The sequence below is a fragment of the Salmo salar genome, chromosome ssa17 (assembly GCF_905237065.1).
Source record: "Salmo salar chromosome ssa17, Ssal_v3.1, whole genome shotgun sequence".
Classification (NCBI taxonomy): domain Eukaryota; kingdom Metazoa; phylum Chordata; class Actinopteri; order Salmoniformes; family Salmonidae; genus Salmo; species Salmo salar.
In genome coordinates this window covers 69602322-69615238 of record NC_059458.1, presented here as the reverse complement: position 1 = coordinate 69615238, position 12917 = coordinate 69602322, and the positions used below count along the sequence as shown (strand labels likewise).

Genomic DNA, 12917 nt, shown 5'->3' with positions numbered 1-12917 from the left:
AGTATCTGGTCAGGTAGAGGAGGCTTCCTGACTCCTGCTCAGCAACTCTAGTCTGGTTCCTTTCAAGGGTTGTTCACGCCTACACTGTCACCTCTGCTTGGGCCTTAGGGTCTATGCCTGCCTGGTTTGCTGATGTCATTTATTGGCCTATACATTTCATTTGATTTATTGGTTCTTTCAAATGATAGCCTATTAGTGAAGTTGTGGTGTGATGCACACCACAGGAAGGTCAGCCTTGTGTGAAGAATTAAATCGTTTCTCGGTTCACATAAGAGTCCTGTGTAAATACTTTGAATAAATATTACTGTAGGGCATGTATTTTCAGGCAAACACACTCCACTGTTGTTGCTGCTGTGTTGACATCATCCACCCACTAGCTCCTCCTCCAATCAGAGAGCTCATCGGAGGATGTTGATCGTTGCATCAGCATCATTTCTCGCATCCTCACCGCGTAGCCACTACGCAGGGAGAGTGGGAGAGAGGGAGCGACAGAGAGAGAGAGAGAGAGAGAGCGTGAGAGAAGTGAGAGAGAAAGAGAAGCCATTACGGAGATTCCACACAGAGAATCGTCCGACGGCAGAGAAAGCATCCCAGCTTTGCATGTCGGTCGACGGAACGCCTCGCCAAAACCACTCGAGGGGAGAATCTGAGCAGGAAAGGCTGATCACGAAAATCCAAACGTGATAGACATAAAACCGGGTATGGAGAGCCTGCTAGATAACCCAATGAAAGCCGTGCTGTATCTGAAGGAACTCACCACCATCGTGCAGAACCAGCAGAGCCTGATCCAGACGCAGCGCCAGCGCATCGACGAGCTCGAGCGGAAGGTGGAGGACCTGATTGGGGAAAACCGCCATCTGCGGGACCCCCATCAGTCCTATCACCACCCCCACCACCACCACCCGTCTCCCCGCAGTACAAGCCCTCAGCCACCCGTCCACCTGCACCAGCATCCAGGGGGAAACAAAGCCGGGGTTCATCCTAGCCAGCAACCGCAGCAGGTCGCCTCTCTGTCGGCACAGCCTCCGCAGCATCCTCCCCCTCCGACGCCTCCAGTTCACCATCCGCAGCAACTGCAGTTGGTGCCCACCTCCCCGCCGTCTCCAAAAGCGGGCCAGAGCAGCCCCGACTCAGCCGAGGAGGACAAGAAAAGCCCGGCGTGCTGCAAGTCCCTGGTCCCGCAAACACCTACGACTCTGTGCCGCTCCGTTGGACTTGCCAGGAAAGCAGAGTGAGTAGCCTTATGCTACATTATTGCCTATATATTTTACCCAACATCTAGCTAGAATTCCATTAAGGCGAATTTTTTAGCTAGTCTACCTGTCACTCGAGTGTTTGGCTAGCTATCCTACGTTACAAACATAGCCCAACAAACATAACACGACCCAGTAAAGTTACTATTTTACTCAGTGGACCCCACTACTTGTCAATATAACATATCATGCAAAGATGAGCAAAAATGTCTGTATAAAATACATAATTCAAATAATGAGCTATATCGTATGCTCAAAAAAATGGGGAAATTACATTATTTTATATTAGTGAATACATTTGCTCAGATAAAAAATATTTTTTTTTAGCAAGTAATATTTTTCTCAAAAAGGTAGTTGGTCAAAGTTATTCACATCCCTGTTTTCAATACCTCATTAGTTTGCTGTAGGCTACCTGCACCAAAATGCCAGTATTTTTCCTTCATACCTTGCTCTCCATCTTCTTTTTAAATTGGGAGCCAATTTGTTTTCAGCACTTTTATTTCCATGACTGATCAAAACTCGTTTTGTCATGCCTCTCCTGTATCTATGCAGCAGCAATATGTTTGGAACATGGAATCACAATACATAATCATGAGAATGGTGAGAATGCTTAGTGTCCTGGTAATATCATATCTTGACGTCCCTGGCAGCTTCCAGCCCTATATTGTTGCAGGAACATGTTTTTTTGTTGTTGAGTGAAATGGAGGCGTTTGATGCACAGGAATTATAGTAATGGTAAGTTAATAAAAACATAAAAACGTATACTTAATGATAAAACAGATGCATTTTCCTTTGGTAAGGAGATCGCATAGCAGCATGCAGCCTAATGTGTTACTTTTATTATATAGCCTCGGCCTAAATCATAATCATATTGCAGGACATGACTCTCCTTTTCTGACATGACTGGTTTATTCCCGCTACACAATATATATTAGGCTTCCATATATACATCGCTCAGTTAATATTTCTATACTCCATTCTTTTACTTTTGGATTGTGTGTATTGTTGTGAATTGTTAGATACTACTGCACTGTTGGAACTAGGAGCACAAGCATTTTGCTACACCTGCAATAACATCTGCTAAATATGTGTATGTGACCAATACAATTTGATTTGATTTTAATAGCCAAACAAGCTCAAAAGTAAATAGACCAGTACCGTGTTTAAATTTGACGGTATGGGTAGACTATATTATTGTTATGCGATAGGAACACAATGTCATAGCCTATTTCAATTCAGAGCCTATACCAAGGCAGGAGATAGAAGCAATCATCTATTGATGAGCAAAATATTAAACAATTTGTATTTTCCATAGAAGTGTGCTTTAAATTGTTTGAATTGACAATCAGTTGCAGAATGTGCTGCTAGAGTTTGGCACTCCCTATATGTGGCATGCATTTTTAGTTTGAAAAAGGCACTGAAAAATATAAAAACATTAGGCTCACACTTCTACAGAAATGTGATCGAATTTGCCATTGCTCTTTCTTTTAGAAACTGTCATGGCCCAGTTCCAACATCTCCAAGTCAAAGGCTACAGCAAATGGGCGTTTTTGTCACCGTAAAAAATGAATGGAGGGCGTTTACCAGGCTAGGATGTAACGCTCGTTCACAAGAACACAAATATAGTATGGCTTTGATTTATCAATGAAAATGTTGTGTATATGTTGTGTGCAACACTTTGATAAATTGCAATAATTAGTTGCGCACGCAAATCCTTTAATCTCCACGTACGCCAGAGTTTTGTGAGAAATGTACACACGGTTGATAAATGAGGCCCCTGGATTCTGCTAAACAGCATTGGCACTTGGATTGGAACTGGTGCTTCGGTCAGATGACATGAACATGTAACTCTTTGGCATTGAACCACCATTGAAAAGCTGTGGTTTGAATTGAAGAGGGCAGTCCATTATCACAGATGAAGGATATCAAGGATCTGGAAGGATCCTGTATGGATGAACTGTCTAAGATCCCTCCCAATATGTTCTCCAACTCTTAAAACATTTTTTAAAGGTATTGGAAACAGGGGTGTTAATAATATTGACCCCTTCCTTTTTGAAAAAAAAAAAGTTCAACAAAATCTCTTTCTCTGAGCAATTGTAATTAGAGGTCGACCGATTATGATTTTTCACCGCCGATACGATACCGATTATTTGGGGGGGGGGCTACCGATTAATCGGCCAATTTTTTATTTTATTTATTTGTAATAATAACAATTACAACAATACTGAATGAACACTTATTTTAACTTAATATAATACATCAATAAAATCAATTTAGCCTCAAATAAATAAGGAAACATGTTCAATTTGATTTAAATAATGCAAAAACAAAGTGTTGGAGAAGAAAGTAAAAGTGCAATATGTGCCATGTAAAAAAGCTAATGTTTAAGTTCCTTGCTCAGAACATGAGAACATATGAAAGCTGGTGGTTCCTTTTAACATGAGTCTTCAATATTCCCAGGTAAGATGTTTTAGGTTGTAGTTATTATAGGAATTATAGGACTATTTCTCTCTATACGATTTGTATTTCATATACCTTTGACTATTGGATGTTCTTATAGGCACTTTAGTATTGCCAGTGTAACAGTATAGCTTCCGTCCCTCTCCTCACTCCTACCTGGGCTTGAACCAGGAACACATCGACAACAGCCACCCTCGAAGCAGCGTTACCCATTTAGAGGAAGGGAAAAAACTACTCCAAGTCTCAGAGCGAGTGACGTTTGAAATGCTATTAACGCGCACCCGCTAACTAGCTAGCCATTTCACATCGGTTTCACCAGCCTCATCTTGGGAGTTGATAGGCTTGAAGTCATAAACAGCGCAATGCATTGCGAAGGGCTGCTGGCAAAACACAAGAAAGTGCTGTTTGAATGAATGCTTACGAGCCTGCTGGTGCCTACCACCGCTCAGTCAGACTGCTCTATCAAATCATAGACTTAATTATAACATAATAACACACAGAAACACAAGCCTTAGGTCATTAATATGGTCGAATCCGGAAACTATCATCTCGAAAACATAACGTTATTCCTGTTACATTGCACAACCTTCAGTGTTATGTCATAATTATGTCAAATTCTGACAAATTACCCAAAGTGTTGCATATACCCTGACTGCGTGCAATGAACGCAAAATGACACAATTTCACCTGGTTAATACTGCCTGCTAACCTGGATTTCATTTAGCTAAATATGCAGGTTTAAAAATATATACTTCTGTGTATTGATTTTAAGAAAGGCATTGATGTTTATGTTTAGGTACAGTCGTGCAACGATTGTGCTTTTTTTCGCAAATGCGCTTTTCTTAAATCATCCCCCGTTTGGCGAAGTCTGCTGTCTTTGTTAGGAAGAAATAGTCTTCACAGTTCGCAACGATTTTAAGAAAGGCATTGATGTTTATGGTTGGAGCAACGTGTACCTAAGCGATTATATGCAATGCAGGACAGGCTAGATAAACTAGTAATATCATCAACCATGTGTAGTTAACTAGTGATTATGATTGATTGATTGTTTTTTATAAGTTAAGTTTAATGCTAGCTAGCAACTTACCTTGGCTTCTTACTGCATTCGCATAACCTCGTGGAGTGCAATGTAAAGCAGGTGGTTAGAGCGTTGGACTAGTTAACCATAAGGTTGCAAGATTGAATCCCTGAGCTGACAAGGTAAAGATCTGTCATTCTGCCCCTGAACAAGGCAGTTAACCCACCGTTCCTAGGCCGTCATTGAAAATGAGAATGTGTTCTTAACTGACTTGCCTAGTTAAATAAAGGTCAAAAAAATAATAATAATAATAATAAAAAAATCGGCCAAATCGGCGTCCAAAAATACCGATTTCCGATTGTTATGAAAACTTGAAATCGTCCCTAATTAATCGGCCATTCCAATTAATCGGTCGACCTCAAATTGTAATAGTATAAAATAATATAATCTCACCATTTTATGGAGCATACAATAGAGTTCAGTATTCAAATTATTTATTTAGTCATTTTTGTTTATCTTTATCAAGGGTGTCAATAATTTCAGACCCCACACCAACATAAAGTGTCTTACTGGGGCGTTGGGCCTCCATGAGCCGCCAAAACAGCTTCAATGCGCCTTGGCATAGATTCTACAACTGTCTGGAACTCTATTGGAGGGATGCAACACCATTCTTCCACAAGAAATGCCATAATTTGGTGTTTTGTTGATGGTGGAGGAAAACGTTGTCTCAGGTGCTGCTCCGTAATCTTCCATAAGTGTTCAATTGGGTGGAGACCTGGTGACTGTCACACACACACACACACACACACACACACACACACACACACACACACACACACACACACGCACACGCACGCACGCACGCACGCACGCACACACGCACACACGCGCACAAACAGGCACATACACACACACATACACACACACATACACGCACGCACACACACACATACACACACACACACACACACACACTAAACCTTTAAACCTATCAGCACCCTATGCTCCTTTGAGACCCCTCTTTCAAAGTCACTGAGATCTCTTCTAGCCATGGTAGCCAAATAATGGACAGCTGGGCATTTTTATACATGACCCTAAGCATGATGGGATGTTTTAATTGCTTAATTAACTCAGAAACAACACCTGTGTGGAAGCACCTGCTTTCAATATATTTTATACCCCTCATTTGCTTAAGTGTTTCCTTTATGTTGGAAGTTACCTGTAGCTCGGCCTGTATTATTATCAAAATGCTCCAATCACTCAGATATCTTTTCAGCTGGTTAAATTGAGATGACAGACCAGCACATGTGAGCTGACTCGTGTTGATGAACATCAAGCAAGCTATGCAATCCCCAATCCCCAATGGCATCATTTATATGCCACTCATGAGCTTGTGATGAATTATCTGAAAGGTTTTTCCTTGTAGCTTCAGTTTTCAGTTGATAATACAGTGTCTTCGTAAAGTATTCAGACCCCTTGACTTCTTCCACATTTTGTTACGTGACAGCCTTATTCTAAAATGTATTAAATCATTTTTTCCCTCACCATAACGACAACGCAAAAACAGGTCTTTAGAATTGTTTTCAAATGTATATATAAATATCACATTTACATAAGTATTCAGACCCTTTACGCAGTACTTTGTTGAAGCTCTTTTGGCAGCGATTACAGCCTCGAGTCTACTTGGGTATGACACTACAAGCTTGGCACAGTTGTATTTAGGGAGTTTCTCCCATTTTTCTTTGCAGATCCTCTCAAACTCTGTCAGTTGGGATAGTGAGCATCTCTGCACAGCTATTTTCAGGTCTCTCCAGAGATGTTCGATCAGGTTCAGTCTGAGCTCTGGTGGGGCCACTCAAGGACATTCAGAGACTCCCGAAGCCACTCCTGTGTTGTCTTGGCTGTGTGCTTAGCGTTGTAGTCCTGTTGGAAGGTGAACCTTCGCCCTAGTTTGAGGTCCTGAGCGCTCTGGAGCAGGTTTTCATCAAGGATCTCTCTGTACTTTGCTCCTTTCATCTTTGCCTCAATCCTGACTAGTCTCCCAGTCCCTGCTGCTGAAAAACATCCCCACAGCATGATGCAGCTACCACCATGCTTCACCGTAGGATGGTGCCACGTTTCCTCCAGAGGTGAAGCTTTGCATTCAGGCCAAAGAGTTCAATCTTAGTTTCATCAGACCTTCATCAGTATCTTGTTTCTCATGGTCTGAGAGTCTTTAGGTGCCTTTTTGCAAACTCCAAGTGGGCTGTCATGTGCCTTTTATTGAGGAGTGGCTTCTGTCTGGCCACTCTACTATAAAGGCCTGATTGGTGCTGCAGAGATGGTTGTCCTTCTGGAAGGTTCTCCCATCTCCACAGAGGAACTCCAGAGCTCTGTCAGAGTGACCATTGGGTTCTTGGGCACCTCCCTGACCAAGGCTCTTCTCCCCCAATTGCTCAGTTTAGCCGGGAGGCCAGCTCTAGGAAGAGTCTTGGTTCCAAACTTCTTCCATTTAAGAATGATGGAGGCCACTGTGTTCTTGGGGCCCTTCAATGCTACAGAAATGTTTTGGTAGCCTTTCCCAGATCTGTGTCTCGACACAATCCTGTCTTGGAGCTCTACGGACAATTATTTTGACCTCATGGCTAGGTTTTTGCTGTGACAGATGTGAGCCTTTCCAAATCATGTCCAATGAAAATCATGTCTAATCAATTTAATTTACCACAGGTGGACTCCAATTAAGTTGTAGAAACATATCAAGGATGATAAATGGAAACAGGATGCATCTGAGCTCGATTTCGCGCCTGATAGCAAAAGGTCTGAATACTTATGTAAATAAGGTATTTCTGTTTTTTATTTTTAATACATTTGCTAAAATTTGCAAAAACCTGTTGTCATTTTGTCATTATAGGGTATTGTGTGTAGATTGATGAGGAAAAATGTGAATTCAGTACATTTTTGAATACGGCAGTAACATAACAAAATGTGGAAAAAGTCAAAGGGTCCTCAATGAAAACCTCAATGAAGGTAAGGTAGCTGCCACATTTAAAAAAATGTTTTGTTACAATATTACAATACACTTTGTAGCCTATTTTGGAAGTAATTTAGTTTTGAAAGGGACATCTAGGTATGCTAATTTACTCCATGTCGATAGTTGGTTGCAAAATATTTGAATATCATCATATGACTGATGATACAGTATGTGATTGGTTGGTGTGAAACTCCTGGTAAACAGGCCCATGCACAGACAGAGCCCTAGGGGTCCTGGAGCACCTGCCCTTTTTTCACTTTGGGCACCTGCCCCACCAAAGCTGCAGGCAAATGACATTCATTTGATACCAATCAATTAATTCATACTTTTCTCTTCCAAATTAATTAGCATATTTCTCAAATAAGCGATGGAATTGCATTTTAACACAATCAACTCTTATTGCCCTAGAAATGTCTAAAGCTATTTTTATAGGAAGTGGGGTGAGGCTATAATCCACCACACGTCAATAAACGCCCACTCACTGAGGGTGTCTCAGGGGGAGTTGAGATGTGCAAAACACCCATTTCCAATTCACATATGCGTATAATACACACTTATACATGAAATAGGACAAATACAAACATCCACCCACAAATACCCTCACGAGGCAAGTACACTCTGATTAGGTTTGGTCCCATTTTTAAAGAGGCGGCAGGTAGCCTAGTGGTTAGAGCATTGGGCCAGTAACCGAAAGGTTGGGCGGTTGAATCCCTGAGCTGACAAAGTAAAAATCTGTCATTCTGCCCCTGAACAAGGCTGGTAACCCACTGTTCCTAGGCCGTCGTTGCCTAGTTAAATAAAGGTTAAATAAAAAAAGTGCTCCACTTAAAAGGGCAAATGGACTAACAGTTTAAGACACTGATATCTCCCTCGCTAGGAAACAAGGACCCCAATCCTCAGGTGGGAGAAGGAATACAGGGACAGAGATGAATGGAGGTCTATAAATCACTTTCAGAAGTCTACAGAGAAAACTACTAAAGACACAACCACTCCATAGGAGCTAGCTAGGTCAACAACATCCCTTGATAATGTTTAGAATCCCTGCTTAATGCATCATTAGGCTACAAACAAAAAAAACGGACTCAAACAGGACTTTTCCAACTTGTCCAATAAAAAGCACTTGTTTTCCGTTGCAAAACGATTTGCTACATTGTGCCCTAATGAATATGACACTGCTGGCGTTCATCCACGGTGATGGTATGGGCTAGCTGGAAGAGAGTCTTACATGTAGTCACCTGAATTGAGTCTCAATATGTTGTTTTGGCTTGTCTGTGTAGAACAGGGGTACTCAAATACTACTTGAGAAGGTCCGGTCACACAAATGTCCAAGGTGGCAATGGTCCAGATGGACATTTTCCTTAATTGCAGTAACAGACCCCCATTTCGTGACCCATAAGACCCAAGCTGTTCACACTCGTCTTTTGGCGGAGAGAAAATGTAGCAGTTGTAAAGCACATTTCCTGCAATTCTACACATTTTGCCATGGCACAGAGAGAATATTTAGCAGTTTTAAAGCACCAACACATTTTGCCATGGCACAGAGAGAATATTTAGCAGTTTTAAAGCACCAACACATTTTGCCATGGCACAGAGACAATATTTAGCAGTTTTAAAGCACCAACACATTTTGCCATGGCACAGAGAGAATATTTAGCAGTTTTAAAGCACCAACACATTTTGCCATGGCACAGAGAGAATATTTAGCAGTTTTAAAGCACCAACACATTTTGCCATGGCACAGAGAGAATATTTAGCAGTTTTAAAGCACCAACACATTTTGCCATGGCACAGAGAGAATATTTAGCAGTTTTAAAGCACCAACACATTTTTCCATGTCTTATGTGTGTTCATATGATACCTGAGTGATTCAACAAAATCAATGGGGGCTCCCTGGGGGCCGAGGTCCCTGGTCACGTAATCTGACCATGATAACTGCAAGATTTAAATAGCTGGTTAGCCTAACTTATCTAGCTAGCTAACATGGGCTAGTTGATCAACTGGACATGTGAAAGGTTCTAAATAGTTTTCTAAGGTCATTGAATGTGATAACAAGAGGAAAACTGCCAATCAAACTGCACCCTGTTCATTCTACTATCAGGCTCTTAACTCTTAACAGCAGAAAGTTCCTAAAATAAATTATATATATATTTATTTACTGTTTTTAAAGTCGTGACCAGCGGTCCGTATTGACTCCGTTCTGGATCCTGATCCGGACCCCCTATTGAGTATTGCTGGTGTATTATCTAGATCTTCTCAATGGCTTTAGTAGTATATTTTTCTATGGTAGTATAGCGATCCAATACAGGATGGATTGCTTAGTGGTGTATCCATCTTGGCTTTTAGTGGCTAGTCTCATCCATCAGGACCTCTCTGTTTTTTCCCTCTGACTGAGTCGGGCACTTCAATGGGGCTGTTGGTTTTTATGGTTACTATGATTTGAATTGATACTCCAGTAAACAGAAAACAAACAGGCTAATTTAACAGTCTGACTGTGTGGGCTTCTCTGTCCTGCCCTGTTGCGGCTGTCACCTATAGGAAGCATCTCTCCTCAATAGCCTAAGGTAGCTTCCTTTCCTCATCACATCTCCTACAGAGTATTCACTATCACCTGTCCAATGGTACTCTGTTTTGAGATGCACCTAAGGCTCTGTCTGCATAACTAGATATTCATTTAAGTGCAAGTGCTTGAGTGGGTGTGTGTGTTGAAATGACCCCTATACACATCTTTAGCTGTTTACTGGTGTTTCCTAGTATTGGGAGCTGTCCATGGTACTGATACCCATTTTAGTGTCTGCTATCCAGAGCCAGAACAGCAGACATGCACATACACGCACCCACCCACACACACACACAAACGCATGCACGCACACCACACACGCACGCATCCACACACACACACAAACGCATGCACGCACACCACGCACGCACGCACACCACACCACACCACACCACACACATACACACACACACACACACACACACACACACACACACACACACACACACACACACACACACACACACACACACACACACACACACACACACACACACACACACACACACACACACACACACACACACACACACACACACACACACACACACACACATACATTCTGCCAGTAAACAACTTGAACAATGCCATGGTTCAAGTTCAGTGCCAAGTGATGACAGGGCAGGGAGAATGAATAATTTCAATGAGAATCCCTCAATGTGCTTTCTGGGTCAAGGTTATACAGCTGTAGGTTGATGCCTGTTTGATAGAGCAGGAAAATAATCCAACAGGAAATGTACATTATTATGTAGATTATAATATAGGGGTTGATTTTTCGTAAGGGAAAATCAAGTCTGGCATTTCAAAGTGGAAATTAGGCGACAAACTTCAAAAGCCTTTTTAAACCTCAAATACACTACACGTTTAAAATGTCCTGCATTGCAACAGGTTGATCAAATGAAGATCTGTACTCTTATGTAGCGGAGGTAGTTCGGTGAACTTCGCTCGCGCAATGCGTTACCTTGCCTGACTCCTGAAGACTTGCCTGAGCTAGAAGCCTGGAATGTCACTGTCATCGTACTGTATAGGCTAATTGAGCATAGAGTCTATTGTAGTGTGATCTTTAGGGGCTTTTATGTGTCGGTCCGTCAGGTGTTGCCAGCTGTGGCCTCTTGATAGGTTCAGAAGATGATGAACAGTGCCAGAGAGAGAGAGAGAGAGAGAGAGAGAGAGAGAGAGAGAGAGAGAGAGAGAGAGAGAGAGAGGAGCAAACGTTAATGTTACCCTTAACCATGAAAGCCAGCCGACGTCGCGCAGCATTACATCACTCACTTAGCGCATTGATCCTGACAAGACAAGATGGCGTACTGTGCTGCTGGCCCCCAGGAGCTGGGAATACATCTCTACATGGGGGAGGACAGAGACGTGCAGCAAATTGCTTATCATGTCAGGGGCAGAGCTCTGGTGTGTTTATGCGTGAGTGTGTGTGTGTTTGTCTATTAATAAGCAGCACGACGATGACATCGCTTAACATAGCATAGAAGCAACTTCAGGGGTGTTTTCACAAGGAACCAAACAGAACCGAACAGAACCAAACGGAGGAATCTACCTGAATTTGGCCAATTTTCCGTTGCAAAATGTTTTCAGTTTGGAGTAAATGGTTTTCCGTTGCAAAACTTTTTGGACTAATGATTAGACCAGATGAGGCTGTAATCACTCTCCGTGTAGACTACAGTTGCAATCGAGGAAAAAAAAAACATTTTCCTGTTAAAGAGAACGTTTTTGAAGCAACATTGGTTTGTTGATTTGATAGTTCAGAGGAATATTTTCGCATTGTGCAGATGCTTCAAGTTGCTCCCAAAAGTTTGTGAACCCCTATTCAACAGAATTTACTCTTCACTTTTTTGTTCCTCAGCTTTGTGAAAAAAAAATACGGTCACAGCGAGTGTCTCGAAGACCCAACCATAGTTAACAAGGCCTAAAAGAACCAGACTGTGATAGAGTGGGAGTAGATTCCAGTCGTCACGCTTCAAGAGCCTTGAGGGAAATACAACTCTCTCCATCTTCTCGTCTCTTGAAGGAAGTTCCCAGCTCTACGAGGCATCTGAGAGGCTCATTTTGCAGACTGCAATAGTAAAGGCCCGGAGTGTTCTTCTCTCAACATGGTGCTCACTTGTCTGGAAAGTTTCTGAGTGGGTGCATATGATGATCTGAAGAAAAGGCTGCCTGACTGACAGATTCTTCAGGAAAATGCTGTTCTCTATCTCTCGCTTTCTCTCTTTCTCTGTCCCTCTGTCTCTCTCTTTTCATCTCTCTCTCCATTTCTCTCTTTTTGTCTCCCTCTCCTCATCTCCTCCCTCATCCACTCTTGTCACAATCACACCCTGCCTTTCCTATCTCCACTCTCTCTCTCTCTGTCTCTCTCTCTCTCGCTCTATCTTTCCTATTTTGCCTCTCATTATTTACCATTCCCTCCTGTTCTTGCTCTCGTCATCCACTTGCCTCATCCTCTTCCACCCTCTCTCTCTCTCACTCTCTCTCTCCCTCTCCCTCTCTCTCTCACCACCTCCTCCTCCTCTCTCCCTAATAAGCAGCTTCCTCTAGCATCCTCTGCAGTCACTATCAGTAGTCAGCTCCATCCCTCCATCTGAGTGGCTGGTGTGTCTCCTGTCTAACCCT

The 12917-nt window shown here is 42.3% G+C and overlaps 1 protein-coding gene across 4 annotated transcripts in view; it reads left to right on the top strand.

The window, feature by feature from the left end:
* Window positions 1–441: 441 nt before the first annotated feature.
* LOC106592487 (IQ motif and SEC7 domain-containing protein 3) overlaps window positions 442–12917 on the top strand; it is a 294872-nt gene continuing 282396 nt past the window's right edge. Inside the window, exon 1 of one of the 4 annotated variants that reach the window (XM_045700042.1) lies at window positions 442–1231. In XM_045700042.1, coding sequence (XP_045555998.1) covers window positions 702–1231 — 530 coding nt within the window. In that variant the 5' untranslated portion in view covers window positions 442–701. The remainder of the gene's footprint in view (window positions 1232–12917) is intronic. The other 3 variants (XM_045700044.1, XM_045700043.1, XM_045700047.1) reach the window with 3 other exon arrangements.